This window comes from Cervus canadensis, chromosome 3 (assembly GCF_019320065.1).
Source record: "Cervus canadensis isolate Bull #8, Minnesota chromosome 3, ASM1932006v1, whole genome shotgun sequence".
In the NCBI taxonomy this organism is placed as follows: Eukaryota; Metazoa; Chordata; class Mammalia; order Artiodactyla; family Cervidae; genus Cervus; species Cervus canadensis.
Window position 1 is genome coordinate 60,034,428 of NC_057388.1, and position 27,057 is coordinate 60,061,484.

Sequence of the window (27,057 nt, forward strand, 5' to 3'; positions counted from 1 at the left end):
TAAATAAATTATATCTACTTAATTTAAAAAGTATACAAGGAAGATATTTTTAAAACACCTAAATTGAACTTGTAGAGATAGAAACTATACTAGACAGGAATTAATACCAGATTAGACATTATAGAAAAAATATTAGTGACCTTGAAAACATAGTAGTAGAGATCATCCAAAATGAAATAGAAGAGAATTTTTTAAAACAAAGAGCAAATCTGTGACCTGTAGGGTAACTTCAAGTAGCCTAAATGTATGTGTAATTGAGTGAAGAGGAGAAAAGATGGAGAAGAGAAAAATAAATTTGAAGAATAGCTAAAAAATTTTCTAAATTTCATGAAAACTATAAATTCACAAGTACACTAACTTCAACAAATCTATAAGCACCAACAAAAGGAATGAAAGAAAACTATACAAAACACATTATAATCTAACTGCTCAAAAGAAGTGATAAGAAAAAAACTGAAAAACACATGGAGAAAAAAGATATTGTGTACCAAGGAACCAAGATAAGATGAAAGATTTCTTATGGGAACAAAGCAAGCTAGAAGATGGAGGAGATCTCTGCTCCTAGAGGAGGAAATCAAGATGGCAGAGTTGGGAGATGAAGAACTCACTTGCTGCATCAAACACAACAGAAATACCTCCATATGTGGAACAATTCTCACCAAAAAATAACTGGAAACTGGCAGAAAGACCCCTGTACAACCAAGGCGGAGAGAGAGATCCACACATAATAAGGCAGCAAGGGAAGAGAAACGATCACCTGTACCCAAGGGAGCGGACTCAGAGGAGAAGAGAGATTTCACAGGCAGAGATCCTCCCTGGGGAGTGAGCAGTTGGAGCTACATATGAGGCACCCCAGTTCTGGGGTCCACCACAAAGAAGACGAGCCTCTTGGCTGGTTGGAGTGCTGGTAGGACTAACAGGAAGGCTGGGGAAAGCCTTCTGTTCCCAAAGGAGTGCGCACATGCTTGTTCACTCCTGAAACAGGGCAAAAAGTGCAGATCAGAACTGTGTGAGTAGCTGACTGGCTTTTCACAACTCTCCCATGAACAAACTGAATGTTCCAGCCCCACTTACGTCATACTGCAGCTCCACACTGGAGCGAGGGCTAACATGACCGAGGAAAGAACCCAGTCATGAGACATAAAGGCAGCTAAGACCCAAAGCAACGTCTAAGGGAAGGGACAGTCATTACTGGTGCACGCACAGGCAGCAGCACATCACTTTCTTCAATAAGCGGTGCTGGGAAAACTGGGCAGCTGTATGTGAAAGAATGAGATTGCAACATTTCGTCATACCTTACACAAAACTAAACTCAGAGTGGATTAAATATCTAAATATAAGTCCAAAAACCATAAAACTCAAACACGTTTCCTTCAAATTACTTTTCAAAGTTATCAAACTTTCACTTGTGCACAAAGTTTGTGCACAAACTTTGCAGGCTGTGAAAAAATTTTCATCTTTTACTCATATTTCACCATACATTTATACTAGTAGCAACTTTTTTGTCTATTAAAGGAATTTTAAAATTTTTATTTTGTTAGTTTATAATCATTTCAGTTCAAAGTGACCCATCTGGACATTTATAATCCTAGTGGTGCAATTCTATAATCTGGTACATTGTGACCATGAGTAGGCATGTGTCTCCATTGCTCAATAATAGCCAACTAAATTCTTTGATCACTGACATAATCTTAACACAGAAAATGGCTGAAACATATATCTTTAATTTTTCTTCCCAGGAATTCTTATTCTGAACAAACATCTGTGATTAGATAGAACATTACTAAAGTTTTTATCTATTTTTAAAAGGCCTTACAATTAGTCTTTTTCCAGATCCATGTTTTTGTTGTTCAGTCTCTTGTCTTTTATCTGCATCCGTTGCAAAAGCAAGTACTTGGTATCTGTTTAAAAGATATGGAATAACTGTAAGTGACTTTACAGTTAAAAAGTGTAAATTATTTTAAAAGCACATAATCTCAATATAATTAAATTTTTAAATATATATAATCTACAAATCTTATGTATCACCTTTTCCTTGACTTTAAACATTGTAAAATTTAGTGAATGAATTTAGTAATGAATTCTACTGAATGATGAATTCTACTGAATTCTACTGAATTTGTACTGTGGCATAAGACTATGTAAAACTGTAATGATACAGAAATTATAACCATATTTCCCAAAATTCAATACTGGGGAAATAGCTCTGCCAAATGTCAAAGTATCTCCCATTAGAATTTTATGTGATAAATAACAATACTCAATAAAGATCCAGTACCAAAACCCAAAATAGAAAAAAATACAAATAATGCAAAACAACCAGATGAGTTATTGCCACCATCCTCCAAAAAGTGGTAGTAGACATTATTAATATCTGTGGACCCCAGAAAGTCTGAGTTTAATTCCCAGCTAACCCATTAACTAGTTGAGTAAATTTTTGAAAATTAATCACTCTATGTCTTAATCTTTCTTATCTCTAAAAATGGGAATAATAATAATCTGAACTCAAGCATTGTTAGAAGAACTTGAAAAATAATTTAATGTCTGGTACAGTCTCTGATGGGGTTTCCCTGGTAGCTCAGCTGGTAAAGAATCCACTTGCAATGCAGGAGACCCCAGTTTGACTCCTGGGTCACAAAGTTCCCTGGAGAAGGGATAGGCCACCCACTCCAGTATTCTTGGGCTTCCCTGGTACCTCAGATGGCAAAGAAGCCAACTGCATTTGGGAGACCTGGGTTCGATCCCTGGGTTGGGAAGATCCCCTAGAGGAGGATGTAGCAACCCACTCCAGTATTCTTGCCTGGAGAATCCCCATGGACAGAGGAGTCTGGTGGGCTACAATCCATGGGGTCACAAAGACTTGGATATGACTGAGCAACTAAGCACAGCCCAGTATCTGATACACACTAAGGTACCCGATTATTGACTGACAGGTTGACAAATAGACAGATACAGATTTCTACATACACAGAGATAAATCACCTAGTAATTTATCTGGTATGTAATAAGTTCTCAATAATGGACATTATGGATGTTAGGACTTTCTATGAGTATTGTATTTCAATAGCAACATTTAGCACAACATTGTAAATCAATTGTAATACAATAAAATAAATTTTTAAAAAATTGTAACATTTAGCTCAAACCATTATTCAAATCAACTGATAAATATCGCTCAATTAAGAAATGATTAATTTAAACAATAAAGTTTAAATTCCCTTATTTCCATTAATTTATGGTATATTTTTAGAGTAATAATTCTACTCCAAATGAAGAAATTTTAGGCTCAGAGATCCCTTTCCACTTTCAATAGGTAAGAGAAAAATTAGTAAAGAGATATATTCAGATAGCTCCTATTGTCTAAGAGAAAGATGTCTGATAGTGTAAACATCAGGGACCTTAATAAAGAAAGGCAAAGTAGAATATCTAAACAAGCACTAAAATGTACACTAATATTCAAATATTATATATCAACTCATATTCTATTCCAGTCAGCAGTATTTCATTTGTAAAAAGCCTCCAATTTTCTGTGAATGAAGAATGACTATAAATTATGATAGATTTTGCAGTACATTCATGAAAATCAGTCTTCCAGTTAATAAGAAAGCTTAATGCATATAAAGTTCATTCATTCAATAAACATATAGTAGGGATCTCATACAAGCATTAACAAGGGGGAAAACTACTACATGACCTATATCCATCAGGACCTTCCAAAGTAGTTGAGGAGATTCATATATAATACTAACAAATAAGCGTAACTCAGAGTGCACTGTGCTGACTGGTATGCATTTAAGTACCAAAGGAATATGATGGTAAAAACAGGTAACATGGGTGTGTTAGGGGAAGCACACTGACTGAAACTGCCCACCCTGGCCAGACACCATAGTAACCATTTGCATGAGCTGTGTTACAACAGGAGGTTCTGGTAAGGAACATGGAACTAATAAGCCACCACCAACCGGAAGAGTTCAGGAAAGGTCAAAAGGAGACACCAGCTGTCCGACCACCTCCCAGAATCCTTCTCTCTAGCATCCATCTTGGCTGAACAAGGCATGCACCACTAGGAAGGGCTCTGAGTCAGAATGATTGGCTAAAGACAACCCGGAAACTGATCCCATCACCATAAAACACAAGACTGCGAGCCACGTGGCAGAGCAGTTCTGCTGGGTTCCCTTACCCTACTGCTCTCCACTTAGGTGCTCTTTCCCAATAAAATCCCTTGCTTTGTCAGCACATGTGTCTCCTCAGACAATTCATTTCTGAGTGTTAGACAAGAGCCCAGTTTCGGGGCCTGGAAGGGGTCCCCCTTCCTGCAACAGGTGGAGGAAATATATACGTTCTTGGTATCAGTTAAGGAGGAGAAAGCTAGGTTTTGAAGAATGAGTGAAAACTCATCATGCTATTAAAGACTAAAATACATTATGGCAAAGCAAACAACACATGCAAAGGCATGCAGCAATAAAAGATACATCAAAGGCCATGGCAGGAGCTTAGGAGAGATGCCTGGCAGAGAGGAATAAGTCATGGGAAATGAGACCAATAAATGATAGGAGGCTGAAGATCTCAACCTTGTAAAACCATGCTAAAAAATTCCATAGGCAGCAAATACCATGTGAGAATGACCTTCAATATCCCTAGGTCTTCAAAACTGCCAAATAATTATACCTCACACTCTGACCTCCAAATAGGATTCCTTTAGTCTTCTTGGTTCATGATAACAGAAATAGTGTGCACTGGTGACTAAAACATCGGTCCAGAGCTGGTCCATTAGGACCAGTCCTAATGGATCTAACCTCAGGCAATAATTAATATAGGCAGTTCATTTCCTGCAGATACCAACCTACCAGAGGATGATATGGATATTAATGAGGTTGTTACAAAAATCCAAAGCTTTTGAGCTGTTTGAAGCTTCTTATATAACTGTAGAGAGTTATTATTTCATCTGAGGCATAAGTGAACCCCTAAAGTGGTCTCATTAACATCAAAACAACATGCAGAGACACAGCCAAAATTCACTCCTGATTTCTAAATCCAGAACAATTCTCTTCCTGGAAGACAGCTCAGAAGAGGATTTTATTACTAAACATAACTGGCAATAAATTTATATCATGACAAACTTCCAATAGCATTTATTTTACAATTCTTTCTTAAATTCTCTTAACTGGGATCAATAATGTACATGGAAATCTATTTCCAAAACTGAACAATTCCAAGCAGACTTGGAAATTCTGAAATAAAACACTTGGATATTTTTTCTTATCACTCAAGTGTTCAGTGATATAAGCTAAAGAATAAAATTCCCTTATTGAAAGTGCTGAAAGAATAATCAGGTCCAATGTAAAAAAAAATTTCATGAAAGACTGTCATACATATTTTTCAGAACAGAAAGGCACTAATCACAGACACAGCAAGTCCAGGTGAACTGTGATGTTTTTCGAACCAATAGTCACAAATGCTTAACAGGTCCCATAGAGCACCATTGACAAACTCAACCATATAATTTAGTGCTCTTCTGTATCACATCATAAAAACAGCAGCAAGGAACTAAAAGATGGATTGAGGTGTCGCAGAAATACAAAAGTAAACCCTCCAAAATCATTTATTTTCAGATGAAAAATAGCTGCCACCTGAAAGTGTGCCAGGAGATTTGGGAACTTTGATAATTTAACCTGTAGAATTCTACTAGAATTGGAAGCTCTGGATACAAAGCATTTCTATGTTCATTTCAACTATAGCTAAAACATTCTTGATTGTGCTAGTGAGAATCATTTTCATCGAAAGATTCCAGTAACAAAATAGAAGGTTTCCTCATAAACTTTTCATTCCTTCATTCATTAGCATTAACATTTCATTACCATAATGTTAACATAACATTAACATTTCATTCCTTAACAAGTAGATCTTGTTGAACATCTACTTCAAAAGAACAGACATCAGAAAGGCCCTTCCAAGTCTAGATTAGAGATAACAAAAGCAGAAATCCAACTGAAAAGAGAAAGACCTGAATGTCAATCAGAATGCAAAGCAAGAGCTGAATAAGAGCAGAAAAAAGGTAGACAGATCATGATGTACTGCCTAAATCATTCTGGCAAAGAAAGAAAGAGAGAATAAAAGACGGTCCAAGTTGGCAAAAACATGGCAAGGGAATGGCCATAGGCCCCTTCTCTACCAAAAAAAAATAAGTAAACAATTCTCTTACTCCCAAAGAAAAACAACATTCAAAGTGTGTCCCTGAATTAGAAGCACCTGGAGCGTGTATTTGTAATGATGATTTCTGGATCTTTTCCCTAAACCTACTAAATCAAGATCTACAGGGTTGGGGCTTGAGAATCAGCAAACATACATTTTATAAAAGGAGGCCCTGGTGTACACTAAAGTTTGAGACTCATAGCCTTCTCCAGTTCCTATCTGAACATAACTGATCTGTATTCAAAGTAATTAAATATCAATATCGAAAATGAAGATGAATTATGTCTTAAAAGCCTTTTATATTAACTGATTATATTTTTAACTGATTATAGATTTAATAAAGCCTCCAAAGACCAAAACTACAGTTTTCATGCTTTCTCCCATCCTAAATTACACCTGTGATTATCATTTAAAACTGTGATTATCATTTAACCTATTATACTTGAAAGTGTATATAAATACAACACACCACTTAATGTTATAAACCCTCTTGATTGTCATCATTTCACAATAATCATAAATCCCATGCATTTTACCATTATAAAAGATTCACATAATAAATAAAGTGTGCACTTCTTAGTTCTAGATGAAGATCAATTTATTAGATCAGTATACTGGAGAATTACCACAGTTAAAACAGTATGAGTTTCTGTGAGATTAAACCTTCACATTAAGGAAACCTACACATTGCTTCCTCAACTAATCACTCCTGGAGTTATTACCAAATTAATTCCTATTCACATATTTCAAAGAGTAAGTCATGGGACATTCAAATCTTTATATCGTGACCCCAGTGTAACACTGCTAGTATCACACAATTTGGCAAGAACTAGGGTGGAAAGCTGAAAACCAGAGCTCCTCAATATTGCTTAAGTTTTGGCAGGATTGAATGAATTATACAGATATTTTTCTCAGTGTCTCAAAATAATTATAATATTTTATTTAATACCAGTAGCAATGCCACAACTTATTCATCTCCTTTGGACAAGAGCCATAGGCATTGTAGAAGGAATATGACATAATGATACATTACCTCCATCAGTCAACTTCTGCTTAGTCACAAATATTTGCTTATTTTCAGAGTTTTAAATCCTCGTTGCCTTAACAATAATTCTCAAAGCATAGATGGTCACTTACCAGGGAAAACTATGTTAACTTGCAATATACACAATAATAAAACTTGAGGCAAAAATTTACAGCTGTTGCCTGATGAATTTATATACTTCCTTCCTGCCTTGGGAAAAATCATATGGCCAAAAACAATACTGAAAGGCTATAATGAAGTGCTGCCTGGATGTTTAAAGTTCTAAATGTTGCCATCAGTAAGATAACAACAATAAAGTTACTGAAGATATTATAATTCTCCAAGACTATTTCTTTTCCCAGAATGGATATCTACACTTTTTTCCCCCATGCTCTCTTCCAACAAAAAGCACAGCCTCCAAAACTCAAAACCATAATTCTTATTGAAACTTAGCTGGTAGAAGAAAAAAGGGTCTCTCTCTCAAACACAATTCACCAAAATCAATAAAAATTTCTAGCGAAAAGGGTCATTTTCATACTTCACTTTTGTTAACTGTTCTTTTAAAAACATTCATAATAACTTGTATTTCTTGCCAGTATTCTTCCCTTGTCACATACATTCTTTTTTTTGTTATAAAATCATTCTATATATGTATTTGTATCTGGGTTTTTTTCATTCACACTGTGTTTTATTATTTATAATTCAGGGAACAATCACAATAATTACTGAGCATTTTCTATGGCGTGGCACGAGTAGTAAAGAATCCATTTGCCAATGCAGGAGACGCAAAAGATGCAGGTTCCATCTCTGGGTTAGGAAGAACCCCTAGGGGAGAAAATGGCAACTCGCTCCAGTAACCTTGCCTGGAAAATTCCATGGGCAGAAAAGCCTGCTGGGCTACAGTCCATAGGGTCACAAAAAGTTGGACACAGCTGAGTGCACGTGCACCCACACACACACAAACACACACACACACACACCCCATGGTAATTTAACATACACTTAATCCTTCTAACAAGTTTGTTGAAATAGACGTTGCTATCTCCTTTACATTCAGGATAAGGACACTGTATTAAACAGCTGTGAGTCGCAAAATCAGGACTTCAATCCACATGTACCTCTCTCCAAATCCTTCCTCTCAATCTCTGCACTATACTGCCTTGCAAATATTTTATATGTAAATTATATCTGCTAAGTCACCACAATTACATTATAACAACGAAATCACTCTCCGTTTTATTTGCAATATTCAAGCTCTTTGTGGAAAAGAATTTATCAGCAGCATCAGTTCAGTTCAGTCGCTCAGTCGTGTCTGACTCTTTGCGACCCCATGAACGGCAGCACACCATGCCTCTCTGTCCATCACCATCCTGGAGTTTACCCAAACTCATGTCCATTGAGTCGGTGATGCCATCTAACCATCTCATCCTCTGTCGTCAGCAGCATACACACACACAAAAAAAATCATGATTCCAAAGATTCAAGATCCATACTCACTTGTAACTTTCCACTTGACGGCAGGAAGAAACAGTAATGAAGGAATCTGTACGGGAACTGTAAGCAAGAGGGCCGGGTAAAAGAGAACCAGGGAGAAACCTCCCAAAAGCATAGCTTTCCTGCTCAAACACCATCAGCATCCCATCCATAGACTGGATACAAATTAAATCACGACCTAAAGAAAAATTAAAGGAAATTAAATGACATGTTCTTTTTATAAATACAATGATTTTGTCGCTGTTCAACACAAATTTAATTTTCCCCCCCAGGGGCAAAATGAGCAGCTTAAATCTTAGGATGCAAACCAATGAAGCTATAAGATTATTATATTTCACTGTATACACATTTCCCAGTTTTTTCATTATTCATGTCTATAGTTTTAAATATATTTGTTTTCATTTACATGAGCTAAAATTTCTAGCTCAAGATAATCCCTGAGAACAGTCATGACTCTGCAAAATATCATTTTTTCCAAAATCAGAACTATAAACTGTTCTGCACCAGGCTATTTCTCATCTTCATAGTATGTCAGCCCATATTTTCACAAGACTTAAACATCAGTCAAACACAGCACACCAAATCCATAGACATGTATTAAATACCAGTTTTATACAAATCAGTGTTGAGTACTGTTGGGAGAGAAAACAATTAATAATGAATAATACTAATCATTGACTATCATAAACTATCAACTGATTTTGAAGTGTTTTCTACTATTAATCTGTAAGTATTAGTCTGTAATGGAGAAGCAAATGGCAACCCACTCCAGTATTTTTGCTTGGAGAATCCCATGGGCAGAGGAGCTTGGTGGGCTGCTGTCCATGGGGTCGAACAGAGTCGGACATGACTGAAGCGACTTAGCATGCATGCATGCCTTGGAGAAGGAAATGGCAACCCACTCCAGTATTCTGGCCTGGAGAATCCCAGGGACGGGGGAGCCCATCTATGGGGTCGCACAGAGCCGGGCACAACTGAAGCGACCCGGCAGCAGCAGCAGCATTATTCTATAAGTCGCTCAGTTGTGTCCAACTCTTTGTGACCCCATGGACTAAACAATGTAGTCCATGGAATTCTCCAGGCCAGAATACTGGAGTGGGTAGCAGTTCCCTTCTCCAGGCGATCTTCACAACCCAGGGAGCAAACTTAGGTCTCCCACATCACAGGTGGATTTTTTACAGCTGATCCACCAGGGAAGCCCCAAAACTATAAACTGATTATGAAGTGTTTTCTACTATTAGGCTGTAAAGCTATTAGCTACATAATTCACCACTCTTAAAATATACTGAGAAGATGACAATGATGATGATTTCTGTAGTACAGTCTCTATCCAGTCAGCAAAAACAAGACCAGGAACTGACTATGGATCAGATCATGAACTTCTCATTGCCAAATTTAGACTTAAATTGAAGAAAGTAGGGAAACCCACTAGACCATTCAGGTATGACCTAAATCAAATCCCTTACAATTATACAATGGAAGTGACAAATAGATTCAAGGGATTAGATCCGATAGACAGAGTGCCTGAAGAACTAAGGACGGAAGTTCGTGACATTGTACAGGAGGCAGGAATCAAGACCATTTCCAAGAAAAAAATACGCAAAAAATCAAAATGGTTGTCTCAGGAGGTCTTACAAATAGCTGAGAAAAGAAGAGAAGTTAAAGGCAAAGGAGAAAAGGAAAGATATACCCGTCTGAATGCAGAGTTCCAGAGAATAGCAAGGACAGATATGAAAGCCTTTCTCGGTGATCAGTGCAAAGAAATAGAGGAAAACAATAGAACAGGATGACTAGAGATCTCTTCAAGAAAATCAGAGATACCAAGGGAACATTTCATGCAAAGATGGGCACAATAAAGGACAGAAATAGTATGTCTAACATATGTCTAGAAACCTAACAGAAGCAGAAGACATTAAGAAGAGGTGGCAAGAATACACAGAAGAACTATACAAAGAAGATCTTCACAACCCAGATAACCACAAGGGTCTGATCCTTTACCTAGAGCCAGACATGCTGGAATGTGAAATCAAGTGGGCCTTAGGAAGCATCACTATGAACAAAGCTAGTGGAGGTGATGGAATTCCAGTTGAGCTATTTCAAATCCTGAAAGATGATGCTGTGAAAGTGCTGCATTCAATATGCCAGCAAATTTGGAAAACTCAGCAGTGGCCACAGGACTGGAAAAGGTCAGTTTTCATTCCAATCCCAAAGAAAGGCAATGCCAAAGAATGTTCAAACTACCACATAATTGTACTCATCTCACACGCTAGTAAAGTAATGCTCAAAATTATGCAAGCCAGGCTTCAACAGTACGTGAACCATGAAATTTCAGATGTTCAAGCTGAATTTAGAAAAGTCAGAGGAACCAGAGAGTAAATTGCCAACATCTGGTGAATCATGGAAAAAGCAAGAGAATTCCAGAAAAACGTCTATTTCTGCTTTATTGACTACGCCAAAGCCTTTGACTGTGTGGATCACCACAAACTGTGGAAAATTCTTCAAGAGTTGGGAATACCAGACCACCTGACCTGCCTCTTGAGAAATCTATATGCAGGTCAAGAAACAACAGTAAAATTCAGACATGGAACAACAGACTGGTTGCAAATTGGGAAAGGAGTACGTCAATGCTATATATTGTCACCCTGCTTATGTAACTTATATGAAGAGTACATCACGCAAAATGCCGAGCTGGATGAAGCACAAGCTGGATCAAGATTGCCAGGAGAAATATCAGTAACCTCAGATATGCAGACGACATCACCTTTACAGCAGAAAGCAAAGAAGAATTAAACAGTTCCTTGATGAAAGTGAAAGAGGAGAGTAAAAAAGCTGGCTTAAAATTTAACATTCAGAAAACTAAGGTCATGGCATCTGGTCCCATCACTTCATGACAAATAGAGGGGGAAACAATGGAAACAGTGAGAGACTTTATTTTCTTGGGCTCCAAAATCACTGCAGATGGTGACTGTAGCCATGAAATTAAAAGACACTTGCCCCTTGGAAGAAAAGCTATGACCAACCTAGACAGCATATTAAAAAGCAGAGACATTACTTTGCCAACAAAGGTCCATCTGGTCAAGGCTATGGTTTTTCCAGTAGTCATGTATGGATGTGAGAGTTGGACTATAAAGAAAGCTGAGCACCGAAGAAATGATGCTTTTGAACTGTGGTGTTAAAGAAGACTCTTGAGAGTCCCTTGGACTGCAAGGAGATCCAACCAGTCCATCCTAAAGGAAATTAGTTCTGAATATTCATTGGAAGGACTGATGCTGAAGCTGAAACTCCAGTACTTTGGCCACCTGATGCGAAGAACTGACTCATTTGAAAAGACCCTAATGCTGGGAAAGACTGAAGGCGGGAGATGAAGGGAACAACAGAGGATAAGATGGTTGGATGCATCACCGACTTGATGGACATGAGTTTGAGTAAGCTCTGGGAGTTGGTGATGGACAGGGAAGCCTGGCATACTGCAGTTCATGGGGTCACAAAGAGTAGGACACGACTGAGCAACTGAACTGATAGTACCTCTAATCTGAGAAAGATCCGGTGGGTGTAATTTTTCACATTCTGCTAGTGTTGATTAGTATATACTGTTGTCTAAATATCACAAAGGGAAGAATTCTGTCAAAGGAAAATTAAGTTACTCTAAGGGAATAAACAAAAGGTCAGTCTTCTAATTGATTTGTCATCTCTAACTCATACTTACTGTGTACAGTAAGTCCTATAGTAACTATTTCATATTACCTTGATATCAGGGTCAATACTGGAGAAGGGCATGGCAACCCATTCCACTATTCTTGCCTGGAGAATTCCATGGACAGAGAAGCCTGGCTGGCTATATAGTCCATGGGGTCACAAAGAGTCGGACACGACTGAGCGACTAAACAACAGGGTCAAAATAGTATATATACCTAAATGTTGAAGCTTAAAGAATACTTTACTCAAAAACAAATGAAATTGTATAGAAATTGATGGCAGTCTTATTACTGTACCTGATTATGGAAGCAAGGGCAATTTTTAAAAAGAAAAATGTTTTGCCAAAGGAGTGTTTTTAAAAGAAAACAAACAGATTTGGGGTGCTTATTACTGCAACATACTCCACCCCATCTAGATTGATTCAATAAATTTAACCATTTTAAATAGTCTGAGAAACGTTTTAGGTTGAATATTGTCTTAGCATATGTTCACTAAACACACATCTGAATCACTCTGGCATCTCTAAAGAGAAAGCGATGTTCCTGTTAATGCTGTTTTGAAGAGTATTCCCTCAATGCTCAAATTCTTTTATAATGCATAGTAGGTTTTTCAGTCAGTTTTAAATTTTTTTATCTATCCTTTATCTACTATACTTATATTAAAGTTTTCAAACTTTTTTTTTTTTTTTGAGTAATTAAGAGATCTGAAGTGATTTTACTTTTATTTCCTTCACTTTAAGCCAATCATGAAGTTTCACAGTGATTTCTGGGGCAGGAGAAGGAAGGTGGTGCTGAGCAACTTCGGGGCTGTGGTTCAGATGGCCCAGGAGGCGTGGGCCTCACTGGGGCAGCTGGAGGAGCACCGACTGCCCGGCGGGCAGGTAGGTGATGTTCCGCGAGCGTGACAGCTGGTACGCGATGTCTTCCGCGGCCTCCAGCTTGCGCAGCTCGATCAGGCCGTCGCCTGCAGTGGCGAGTGAGTTGGCGATCAACTCCGCCGCCTTGGAGTCGCCCTCCGCAGAGATGATGGCTGCCTTCTTCTGCTGCTCAGCCTTTTCCACCACAAATCTGCCCCTCTCTGCTTCCTGCTGAGCCACCTGTTTTGCTTCCACCGCTTCTGTGAACTCCTTCCCAAAGGTCAGATGCGTCAAGGATACGTCATCCAAGATGAGCCCAAAGGTCGCTGCTCGCTCTGTGAGGTCATCGCTCACCTGTCTGGAGACCAGCTCTCTCTGGGTGATCAGTTCTCCAGCATCAAAGCGAGCCACCACGGACTTGAGGATCTCTGTAGTGATGGACGGCAGCACGCGCTCAGAAGATGCGAGGAAGCTGACTAGCAACCGGCCGGAAGAGGATGCGCAGGGTGATGTTGACATTCTGTAAATCTTTGCTACCAGTGATTACTGGCACGTTACGTGGTCGAGAGCGGCAGTCAAATATGATTGGCTTCTGTACCCAAGGGATGAGGAAGTGAGTCCCTTCTCCTACGACAATGTCCTGCACTCCCCGGAACCGGTCAAAGATGACAGCTCTGTGCCCAGCATCCACATTATACAAGGCAGAGTTCACCACGCCTCCTGCAACGGCTAAGGCAAGACCAAACTTGCCAATGGACTCAAACACTTTGGCAGCCATGTCTCCTTTGGCTGGACCCACTCACACCTTTACAATAGGCAGTCTTCTAACAGCAATTTGTGTATTTAATCTTCACATCAACGCCTATGAAGTAGAGGACTACACAGATGAGGAAACTGCTTCCACTCTGACCTCCACATGAATTCCCCAGCCACAGACTCTAAAGTTTTCAAACTTTATATGAGTTTGTATGGATGCTGTGTGTGTACTTGAATTACCTCTAGACACACAGCCATCCAGACAGAATTAAAGCCTGTATCTCCAGGCCTGTATAACAGATACATCATATGATTACTTTCTTGCCAATGAGAGAGGAGCAAGGTGATATGTGCACTATCCCGACATACCCTTAAAAGGACTGAGTATACACTCTCTTCCCAGCATGATGATAGGGCTGGAACAGCTATACTGGCCCCAGAGATAGAAGTCACATATTGAAAGCAAAAGAGCTGCCTACCAGTCCTGGACCACTTTATCTCCAAGTGATCAAATATGACAGAAATAAACATCTTCCTTAATTAAGTTGGGTCTTTATTAAAATAACCAAATTTGTATCTTAAATAACATAGAACTTATCTGAGCATAAAGACCCATTCAGCTTTGCTGACTCTTAAAATTTAATTTCACTTGATTAGACCCTGGTACCAAAACACAACCAGATATAGAAGACATTGGAATAACTGGGAAAATTGGAATATGAATGCATGTTAGAGAACAGTAGGAATTATTGTTAATTTTCTTAAGTGTGATCATGGTATGATTACATAAGAGAATGTTCTTATTAAATATATGTTGCAACAGTTATGAATGAAGGGGCACAAGATCTGTAATTTGCTTTCAAATCATTCATAAAAAAAGTGTATACAAGTATATGTTAAACATTTACAACTGTTGACTCTAAATGGTGTTAATATGGAGACTCATGTTATTCTGATATTTAAATTTTTCACAATAAAAATGTAAACAAAGTGTTGAAATATACTTCTTTTGTATACAAATGTACTTTTTTAACCATCAAGGAGAGTAGTGAGCACTGGCAAATTGAGCAGGACCTAGGAGGAAAGCAATACATTTAATTTTAGTAAATCAAGAATCAGAGACAGAAGAAATCCAATCAATGAAACACATTGTTTCATTGACCTATGGGGGAGGATACTACTGTAACCAAAATATAGTCTCTGTATTATTAAGAAATGTGAGAGCAAGACATGTATACTTTCAAGTAAAAGTACCAGTAAAATTTCAGTTCATTTCAATATGTTGAATGTCACTGAACCACAGCCTCCCAAAGACCTCAAAGAAGTGCTCCTCAAATTGTGGCCCCCAGACCACCAGCATCAGTATTGTCTAAGGAAATTCTTATAAATGCAAATCCTAGAGTCCCACTCTAAATCTACGGAATGAGAAACTCTGATGTTAGGGCCCAAGAAGCCTAGGTTTTAACAAGCCCCTAGAGGTTGTTTCAGTATTCCCTAGTAACTTAGTAGTAAAGAATCCACCTGTCAATGCTGGAGACATGGGTTCGATCCCTGGGTCAGGAAGATCCCCAGGAGAAGGAAATGGCAACCCATTCCAGTATTCTTGCCTGGACAATCCCATTGACAGAAGAGCCTGGCAGGCTACACATGGGGTCCAAAAAGTGTTGGACACAAACAACTTAGAGACTAAGCAATGACAAGAGGTTATTTGATGCATGATCAAGTTTGAGAACCACTGTTTTCACATGTTACAACAGACCTAGAGCTTGAAGAAAACTTCAGCCTCAGAGAAAACTTGGCTCCTTAGCATGATATATGAAGTCTTTTTTGCTGAAACTCTAGCAATATAGAGGAAAGTACTATACTGTCATGTATACATGGATGGCCTCTAGAGTCAGATAATCTGAGTTTAGTCCAGCTCAACCAATTATTAGCTGTTACTTTCAGCTCAAATTCCTTATCTACAAGATGATGCACCTACCTAGTACCCAGTACTTATCTACAAGATGGTGCACCTACCTAGTACCCAGTACTTATCTACAAGATGATGTACCTACCTAGTTAGGCATGGTGAGAATTAAACTAAGCAATGTATGAAAATCAGAAGGTCCAGCAGGGGTTAAATACTGTATCACATTATTATCTTTATAATTATTTTCTAAGTCTCACACTACATGCTGTATTAATATTTAGATACTTGCTGTCTCCCACGCATATCATGATGGTAGACACTTCCTTGCTTTTGCTTATATTATTACCTTTCCAAAAAAAAATAAACAAAACTCTCACAATTTTCTTCTGCTGGGATACTGAATGTATACTGGATGCATCCTGGTCATCCATTCTCCTCTCCTCCCATCTTTAGCCACAAAGCTTGAATGAGACTGACTTCATTCTAAACTTGAGGATAGGTAGGCCCTGACTTCTGTAAACTAATTAGTATCCCACTAGTCACAGTGATTGGTTAAAGGATGGTTATAATTTACAGCCAATGAAAGAAACTAAATCCCTAAACTGAGATGAAACTAAAGAAAACCCTACTCTTCCCCCGGGGGAGTCACATGTGAGGCGGATAAGGTCTAGAATCACAGAAGCCATTCGACTTTTACAAGGGTGCAGTTAAGAGATCAGCTCTTAACTGTTTGAGCTAATGCATCAAGTCTCACTTGGAGCCAAACCTATTTATGAGCTTTACAGGTAATAAATTCTCATGAATATTGAAGCTGAGTTGGGTCTCTGTCCCTGAGCCAAGAGGATCAACCCATTTGTCCTCTGAGAGACATCACAGGCTGAAGCTCGTGTCTTCCCAGAAACCTTCTCTTTCCCTTTAATTACCCTCCAACTGTGATCCCAGAGAGCCCCACCCTTACCTACCTCTCACAACTAGTGACTGACTGAAATGATCTATTTTTGTGTCTCTCATTAACTCTAGGTTAAACTCAAAGGTAGGAAGGCAAACCTTACTCATCTTTATATATCCAACAATTAGAAAATGCCTGGCACATAGGAGATACATTAATAAACATCTGTTGAGCTGAAGTAAGCTAGGCAGAATAATTTATGCATCTGCAGCTCAGATTGGTTGAGACTCTGTTCTATGTGTTTCACATACTGCATTTTAAGTACATGAAAAATGCTTTATTTATTACAATCCTGGCCACTGACGTTTAGAAAAATGTAGGGATCAATCCAAAACATTACTCAAAAATAAATAAATAATTCCTTCAAATCACTGTTTTGGAAGTCACTTCAGAAAACATACCAAAGGCTCCCCTTACAGACAATGGGAAAAGAAAGAACAGTCTAGAGAAGCCATGAAAGTTTTGTAGTCCTAATACAACAGCCAACAGGAAGCCTCCATAAAAGCGATGGGATTTCAGGAGCTATTTAAATGACCTAGCCATGAACCATACTCAGTCTTTACCACATGCTCAGTATTATATTAGGAGCTGTAAGGAACACAGAACAGCAAGTTACTACTGCCATTTACTGAGCACCTGTTATATTCCCACCTTTGTGCTAAACACTTACCCAGCATATAGCTACATGCTTTACTAACAATAGTCTCATTTTACACATGAGAAGACTGAAAACCACAGAGCTTAAATAATCCATCAATGCCAAAGAATTAAAAAATGACAATACTAAAAAAAAAAAAACAAAAGACAATACTCAAACCAGAATCTGACTCCATTAGAGCACACTAGATCCATTTCTTAAAATAATGTATGCTAACAAATACAATCTAAATGATGTGAAATCGACTAAGTACTATAGAAAACCAGAGAACTTCATTATGGTGAGTTTCCTGTGAAAGGTTTCATGGTAGAGGTGGGATGTATCCTACCTCTCAACTGAGAATGCCTAGACTGAGAAGGACAGGTGGAATGAAAAGGAATCAAAGGGAAAAGCAGAAGAAATTTCTGCAAGAGAAAAAAGAACATATTAGGAAAAGATACAGAGGCAGCTAGATTTGATATAATGAAATGGATCAAGTTTTACCAATAGGGCATGAAATATAAAAGCAACAGATTGAAAAGATGACAATATCTAAGTGATGCTTCCTCAAAAAGCATGGCTAAACAATACAGGGGAAATATCTTTTAAAGTTGAAATAATTAGGAAGGTTTGAATATTTCATCAGAATTTAAAATCTGATGTTTATCTCATTAATCTTAACCATGATGAGAGAAAAACATGCATTGTGATTTGAAATGCTAATTGCAAGATCTAGGGACAAACTGACAAAACACCTAGCAAAATCATTTTGAAAGAATTTTGGAAATCAGTATTTTTCATTTCCAAAGACAAAGAAAAAATTCTGTGACTGTGGGGATCGGTGAGTGAAAACAAGAAAGTCCTATTATGGCAACTCCATGAAATGAATATTTATTAAAAAATGTATCCCATTTCCTGGTGATAAAATATCATACAGTCAAAGCCTTAACATGATGCATAAACTGGTAATCAATTAAATGTTGAATTGACTGCTAGTTTAACAGTTATAATTTTACTAAATTACAGACCATTCACCAAAACGGCCTGTAGCCCTGTGTGTGTGCGTGTGTGTGCATACACCCATCTCGGTTCCTTCCACCATGCATGACCCAGAGCATTTTCCATCATTCATTACTATAGCAACAAGGGGCCCTTGGAGGGTAGTTCTGAATACCATTCCCTCCATTTTTCTGCTGTCTTTTTCTTCCTGTGGAATCTATGTAGCAGAGTAAGCGGAGGGGCATACATGAAAGGAGACTACCATTACTCAGCATGCTACATGCTTTCTGAATCTCTCTATGCTCATATTTCTTTTACACACTGAGGAAAAACACAAGTGAAGAAATGCAAACGTGACCTGTGGCCAAGCATATATTGCAGTTCAGCATGCAGCTGTCAAACATACTTGGTCCTTCTCCAAGTCTGAAAAACACATGAAAAACAGCTGCATAGGTAGTCTAAAGGGCAGACAGGAAACATCAAGAGACTGATGCACACGAACAGAAGAGTCCAAAAGTCTGTGGGACTTCCGCTCCTTGCCTGATGCATGCACGGAAAAAGGTTTTGTTGTTGTTACAGAAAAACTGAAATGCTAATTTATTAATCTTTATGCAAACTTAACTCAAAAATGATACAACATGTTTGCTATGAGCAAGGATGGAGAAATGTTCAAAGTCGGATTTCAACAGATACTGACTTAAAAACAAACGGTAAGTGGATTTCTACAGCCTGCAAGATTGTAAACTTGCCATTAAATATCATTTCTTAAAGCCCTAAGAAAACGGGAAATCAACAAATAGGATACATGTGTTGAGCTAAATGGCTAACATTTTTAAGTATGTACCAGGGAAAAATTATACAAATTCTCAACTATTATTCAAGTGTTACCCAATAAATAACTTCATGAAAGTAATTACTTTGGGGACTCAAAAAAATAAAAATTGGGACTACATCCTAACTCTTCCTACGAACTTGCCTTTTGACATTTTAATGTGTCTCTTTTTAATAGGAACTTTAATAGGCTTACAAAGACCACTAGTGTGTGTTCCACCAAGTTATTTATCACAATTCCCCCCCCCAAACTGTCAACAAGGTTAATAACATATTATAGAGAAATTATGACCATACATTAAATTAGCATTACATGTGACAGATTCAATACGAATGCAGTGTTAGAGTTTAAAAGGAGGTCCTAAACATTATATTATCACTTGCATCCACAAAATGTTGGGTGAATTACATTGTCAGATGCAATGATCATGAAAGGTTTGATAATACTCTCCAGAATTCACATTCATTCAACAAATTCTACAAACATTCACTGTACCTAGCATGTGCTAGGAGAGACGGTTGCTACTCTCAGAATATGGTAGTTCTAACAATGTGAGAACAGAGGCATATTAAAATAATTTAAAAGCTTATGTACTGAAGTATGATTAACAGTATCTGGAAAAATTAAGAAAAGCTTCAGAACAGAAATAACACTTGGGTTTTGCAGGCTGAGAAAGAGTTTGCCAGACATTCAGGAAAGCAAAAGCAGAAAGCACACCATTCAGAATCTTGGATTACAGGATTAAAAGAGAGCCATGTTTAAAGAGGAATAAGATCAGTAAACACTGAGGGAGGGTGTTGAGTGGTGGGAGACACTGCTGATGAAGATGGCAGGTAGTCTCATCAGAACTGATGGCAAAGCCACAACTGAAGCCCAGATTTGCCGCAAACTTATTTCAGCCCTGAAAGCAGGTTTCCTCATCTGCAAAGCAGCGTATAGGAGAAGATTGTATGATGCTATAGTCAGGACAAAATACAAAAAAAAAAACATACTAGCTGGTATCTGGTAAGCATTCAATAAATGGTAAGTAATTAATGTTACTGGATTACTAGTTTCTTACAGACAAAATTATGTAAATAATTTCAAATTGGGAGGGAAAAAACCCTTCAGACTAAAAAGGATAAAATTTAATGTGGGAAGGAGCACACACCAAATCAGAAATTCACTCTTTCTGCCAAAGCAAAGGGTTTTTTAAGACTTCAAGAACTATGGAAAATCGCTCAAAACCTAGGTCTGTGTGCGTTTTTGTCTATCCTACATGATTTTCTGTCTATTTTAAGCTTACTTTCCTCAAAACGGCAACTTCTCTAACTTGGTCACTATTGAAATCTCTAAAGCAGTACATTATGAGTGTGTCTGAAAGCCCTCTCTGTCAATGAGCTGTCCCTACCTCTGCTCCCTCCCCCAACACACAAATTCTTCCCTGAACCCCACCCTGCCTCTCTTTTATTGATGTTTTTTGCAGGATGACATAAGAAAGACAAGATAGATGATATCATACAGCAAAGCCCATTATTTATTAGCATTCCTCTCTTCTCTCTCATCCAAAAGGAAAATTCTTAAACAGTGAGGGTTGGGGATCTATTTTTTTAAATAACTGGTTTGAAAGTGAGATAAATTTCTCAAGGTAATAACTAGCCATGATAAGAAATCCAGAAAAACTCTTGCCCTAAAAATATTCTAAAAAAGAAAAAAATTTAAGTATTTTGTATAAATACTTCTTTATTTGCAAATATTATCAGTCCCATAAAGACATAACTCCAAAAGCTAAATATTGGCTTTTTGTATATTGTTAACTCTCAATTCTAAAATCATCAGTGTATATTAAAAGTCTACATCCCTGAATTCATTATAGCCAATTAAATTAGGTTGTGAAAAAAATAATGCCAGGAGATTCTTAGCTGAGGTTCAACTTCACCTAAACTCATACAATTTAAAAGGCAAATCAAAATGAATTGGGGATACTGACAACAAGGACTTTAAAGGTTTTATGTGCCACTTAGCCACTGTTTGGTCTATTAAATGCCCTTGGATTCTCTTAAAAGAAGCAGTTAAAATATCATATCTTGAATAAAAGTCATAAAAACAAATACACCAAAGTAATCACCTTAATAAACAGATGCAATCATGTTATCAACCAACTCAAAAATTCAAAAGTACACCAGTATCTTCATAAATAAGTAGAAACTAATAAGTAGGATATCCAAAGAACTCTTCAATGTATCTGCTAAATGAACTCTAACTACTCCCTCTCATCCAATCCCAACCACCAAATACTTAAGGTAACATGGGGTTCTCAGGTAACATAAGTTTGTCCAAAGGCCCTTATGTATTTGTTACTGTAAGTTCAAAGCACCTCAAGTACCATTCCCCCATCTTAACCTCATAAAATCCTTCTAGATGTCCTCCATCCCCAGGATCCAACATCACCACTTTGAAGCTTTCTCCAGTCCCCTTCAGGCATAAATAATCCATTCTCCTTCTTTTCTTTCTTAGTACATTCTGCATCACTGCCTATTAGTACTGACAATACTTTTTCCTGGCAATACAGCTAAATTTGGCATATCTCTCTCCCCTTCTCAACTTCCATAAATAAATAATAAAAGCCTTGAAGGCAAGTCCATTTTGTTTTCATTGTCTAGCTCACAGTATTGAGTATAGTCCCTTATAAGTCAGTACTCCAAAAACACCTGTTCAAGTCAACTGAATCCTCAGGAAAGTAGAAAATCATGTCAAACTGTAGTACTAGACACAGGATGCTAATGATCATCAAGTAGGCCAAGATATTTGACAATATTATCATATTCACATGAAAGCCCCATGAGATCTGGCATTATACTTTATTCACCACACCTTTCTAACCCAAATAGTCCCCAGTACATAGCAGAAGTCAATAAACATTTGTTGAATGAATGAACAGCAGCAAAGTAAATGTGGTATGAAAAAGGTCCTGAAACAATTAGTTTTAACACATGACACTTAAGAAATTAAAATTCTAAATTATTTCAGGGCTTAGTATTATGCCAAAAGACGAAGTATTCAGTATATGCGCAATGTTAGAGATACTAGGAAATACTAAGCAGAGGGGGAAAAGATTAAGGATAACACTGCTTTTAAGAAAGATAAAAGCCTAACAGAAAGACACAGGAGATAAAGGTGGGGTGGGGGAGGACAGCAAAAGGAAAATATATGCATGAGAAGGGAAATCACTTAACCATAAAGAATAAACTGTGGCAGGCCAGAGAGGATACAAAAGAAATAGAATGATCTTTAAATCCATCAGTATTTTATAAAACTCTAACTTCAAAACCATACACAGATTAAGCCTAAAAGCTTTAGTAATTATTAGAGCACTGAGTACAAAGTCTTTCTCTGGGTAATATGAAACAATTATTACCATAGGAAAAGTACCCCCCAAAAAGAGTACTAAATAAGATGCATGCTTGCTCAGTCATTCAGTCATGTACTGACTCTTTGTGACCTCGTGGACTGTAGCCCACCGGTCTCCTCTGTCCATAGGATTTCCCAGGCAAAAATACAAGAGCAGGTTGCCATTTCCTTCTTCAAGGAATCTTCCCAACCCAGGGACCAAACTCACGTCTCCTGCATTACAAGCGGGTTCTTCACCACTGAGCCACCTGCACTGCTGCTGCTGCTGAGCCACTCAGCCATGTCCAACACTGCAGCCCCACGGACTGCAGCCCGCCAGGCTCCCCTGTCCATGGGGATTCTCCAGGCAGGCAAGAACACTGGAGTGGGTTGCCATGCCCTCCTCCAGGGCATCTGCCTGACCCAGAGATCGAGCCCAGGTCTCCTGAGTTGCAGGTAGATTCTTTACCATCTGAGCCACCTGGGAAGCCCCATTAAATAGGATACTCCTCGAGTATTTCTTGTTCTTAGATCAGGATGGTATATCATAAAAGAATAAACTGAGTAAACATGGGGAAAGTAACAAATACAATACAAAGTAGTGGACAAGACATAGTGGAAAGAGCAATGATTTTGAATCAAAAAGACCACATGGTCATGTTCTAAACCCTGCTCTGACACATTCTAGATATGTAACTTTGGCTACTTTAATTTCTCTGTTTCTTCACAGGCAAAATAAACCTTATCACAATCTCTATACCCCACTGAGTTGCTGTAAAGACTAAAGAAGGGAACATATGCAAACTACCCAGTTTAGGACCTGGAACATGGTCGGAATGCATGCCAATCTTAATTCCAAATTTAGCACACTTAAAAAAAAAATAAACCAACTATCCCTAGTACCTACACTTATATTTTGAATATCAGCATACAGCAGTTTAGTCATTAAGTCTCTCTCCTTAAGTGTAAAAGGGAAGTAAACATCTCAGGGAAAAGTTAGAACCAAAAGTAACCAGGTTGCTGGAAATGGTTCAGTTCAGAAGTTCCAATTTTTATTTGCTAAAGTCCTTGCTAAAGCAGTGATCCCAGGCTCTTGACCTTCACTGATGTATAAAATTTCAGAAACTACTAGGGAATATCATAGGTTGTAAACTGCCCGATAAGGAGATTTAAAATAAATAAATAAATAAATAAAGACTATCAACATCAACATTATCTGTATAGACAATGTAAAATAAATAAGTACAAAGTAGAAAATGTCAGTACTAAGTATAGCCCTTTAGTTGAACAAATTTTAGCTTTATGAAAAATTTACTACATTATTTAATTTTTCTTCATTACCCTAAGACCATTTAAAACTTTAATGGTGAATAGCATTTGAGAGCCATTAGCTTATCCCAGCATGAACCACTTTTAAAGAACTCCCCATATTAGCACTTATATACCACTTGTAATAAAAAAAATAAAAATAAAAAACTCAGAAAACAAACACAAAAAGCTTTTGCTTTATACGAAGAAAGGAAAAACTGGTTTAAAACCTATTGAGACCTAGGTTAGACAAGGAAACAATCATTTTCCATAATATGTTGGTTCTTTACAAACTTACACTATCGGGTTTCTGGAATCAAAAAGTGAGGCAAAGGCTCCCTCTGCTGACAAATAGACAAAGAATCTAATCCTATCAAATGGCAATCAACTTTTCAAAAATTTTGCTACTAACAGGATATCACATGGGCGTTTACTATTCTCTATCAAAGACTAGTTTTACTTTATATCCTAAAACACTGAAATATATCTCCATCTGGCACAAATGTGAAAGACATGTGTAACTAGGCAACACTTCATATGTATTTCAATAGATCTTTCTAAACTGGCTTTCAAATTTCTTGGTGTCTTCTCTATGCTCTAAGGGTTAACTGAGCTAGAATGTCATACAAAGAGGAAATTAAGAACTGAAGTGGGTTTCAAGAGATTGCATAGAACAAAGGTAACAATTTCTGAACGCAGTGACAACCTTATGCACAAAATAGATACTCTAATGACATAATCTCCAAATTCTTTTCTGATTTCAAATTTAACATAGCCGACATCACAAATACATTCAGTGTGCTTATAAATAGGGCTTCCCAGGTGGCACAGTGGTAAAGAATCTGCCTGCCAATGCAGGAGACTCAAGACACTCAGGTTCAATCCCTGAGTCAGGAAGATCCCCTGGAGTAAGAAAAGGCAACCCGCTCCAGTATTCTTGCCTGGAAAATTCCATGGACAGAGGAGCCTGGCGGGCTACAGTCCATGAGGTCACAAAGAGTTAGACACAACCGAGCAAACACACATGTGCATGCTGATAAATAATGTCAGATTCAAATATAAAATGTCAAAGATTTCACTTGGGCAGACAAAATTTGATATAGCCTCTTGGTGAATTCCTCACTGTAATTTATTTATTCTTGTCTTATTTCTAAAAGGATTGCTTGAAGAGGTAAATAAAACTAAACAAATTATAAAATAAGTAGATGAGAACTGGACATAAAACCCTCATTCTCCCAATAAAATTACAGAGTAAAATGTTTGTTAAAAGCAGTATTTTTGCGTATATCAATATGCTGCCTCCCCTTAAAAACAGTAAATAAAATTCAGGAGCCAAACACTAAGCGAAAGTGAGAACCATAAAGGTAAACAGAGCCCCTGGGGCATGCTCCTAAACCATATACCCGCAGCATCAGTTTTCATAGTCTCAAAATGTCATATGGTAAAGAAGAAAAACAGTGGGGCCCACTCTATGTAGGAAATCCAATTGAGCCTGTGTATTATCTTTCTCCCCCTAGAATAAAGCTAAGACCACAAAAAGCCTTACTCTTACAGTAAGGAGAACTTAGAAATAGCATCACCCCACCCACCCACACCCCTCCCCCCACACACACACATGCCCAAGAGAAAGCAAAATGCCTATCTCAAAACTTGGAACAAGATGAAGGAAAACATTCTCTCCTAAGAATTCACAAACCTCAAGCTGATCTTAATGTGGGTTTTCTGACCAAATTCACTCTACTGACTTGCCCAAGAAGCCTCAATCTGTGAAGTCAGTATAACGTGATCCTGGGTGAGAAGTACCACCAAGCCGCTGACAAAAGAAAACTCAAATCTTTGAAGGAACACACCAATCATTCCCATGGATAGAGTTCCAAGAATATGACTTCACAGGCAAAAAAATCCCAATGTACAAAGAATAGGAGGCAATATGAGCAAGAGACAGCAAAAATACTAGAAAGCAGAATCAGAACTACGAAGACTTCATTTACTGAAATTATCAACAAAGAATAAAATTACTACACCCAGCACAGTGAAAAATAATAAAATTATCAAAAAAACAAAAAGAGACAGAGAGAAAGAGACATGAACAGTAACATAAGATGGTCTAATGTATCTAATTGGATTTTCATTAGGAGACAATGGAGAGAATATGAAAGAGGCAATATTCAAAGAAATAACAGCTGAAGATTTTCCAGAATTGTTGAAAAGCATCAATCCTAAGATTCAGGTTTAAGCCAAATAAATTGCAAATAGGATAAGTAAAAATAAATCCTCCCTTAGATGCCTGACAGAGAAACTGCAGAACACCAAAGACAAAAGGAATTTTTTAAAAGCAATAGAGAAAAGACTGATTAACTAGCAAAAGAATAATAGCTAGACTAAGAGATGACTTTTTAACATCAATGTTTGCCAGAACAGAGCAGAATATTCTTTTGTGGAGCAGGAAAAATAACTGTCAACATAACATTGAATTCCCAGACTTCCTCCCATCTCCTCCCAAAAAAAAAAGAAAGTGAAGTCACTCAGTCATGTCCAACTCTTTGTGACCCCATGGACTGTAGCCTACCACGCTCCTCCATCTATGGGATTTTCTGGGCAAGAGTACTGGAGTGGGTTACAGGCAGACGCTTTACCGTCTGAGCCACCAGGGAAGCTCAAAAAATAATAATAATAATAATAATGTTATTACAAATATTCCATTCACAACAGCAAGCAAGGCAATTAAATTCCTAACACACGGACTCTAACTCAACTTTCACAGATCTTAATTTCCTTAGGAAGGTCAAATTATGTAAGGCTGAACTAAACAATATACACCTAAAATATATCCTCATCATCATGGCATCTTTTCCTTCATAGCACTTGTGCTTTTATACCTACTTCTATGATTATCGACTTAATATATGTCTCCCTCTCCAAACTTAATGAGGTCACAGACCACAATTGTTGCTGTTGTTCAGTCTCGAAGTTGTGTTCAACTCTTCGTGACCCCCATGGGCTGTAGCCCACTAGGCTCCTCTGTCCATGGGG

The 27,057-nt window shown here is 37.8% G+C and overlaps 2 protein-coding genes across 5 annotated transcripts in view; both read right to left on the minus strand.

Moving 5' to 3' along the window:
* BBS9 (Bardet-Biedl syndrome 9) overlaps window positions 1-27,057 on the minus strand; it is a 461,674-nt gene that overhangs the window by 324,008 nt on the left and 110,609 nt on the right. For all 4 annotated transcript variants that reach the window (XM_043463234.1, XM_043463233.1, XM_043463231.1 and 1 more), the window contains exons 6-7: window positions 8,714-8,888; window positions 1,817-1,901 (exon numbers count right to left, since the gene is read on the minus strand). In XM_043463234.1, the coding sequence (XP_043319169.1) occupies window positions 1,817-1,901; window positions 8,714-8,888 (260 nt within the window). The remainder of the gene's footprint in view (window positions 1-1,816; window positions 1,902-8,713; window positions 8,889-27,057) is intronic.
* On the minus strand, window positions 13,111-14,225 carry LOC122438402 (prohibitin-like). Its single transcript, XM_043463236.1, is given in 3 exon segments — window positions 13,111-13,719; window positions 13,721-14,067; window positions 14,157-14,225. Coding segments are annotated over 2 exon segments (795 nt in total). The 5' UTR covers window positions 14,041-14,067; window positions 14,157-14,225; the 3' UTR covers window positions 13,111-13,244.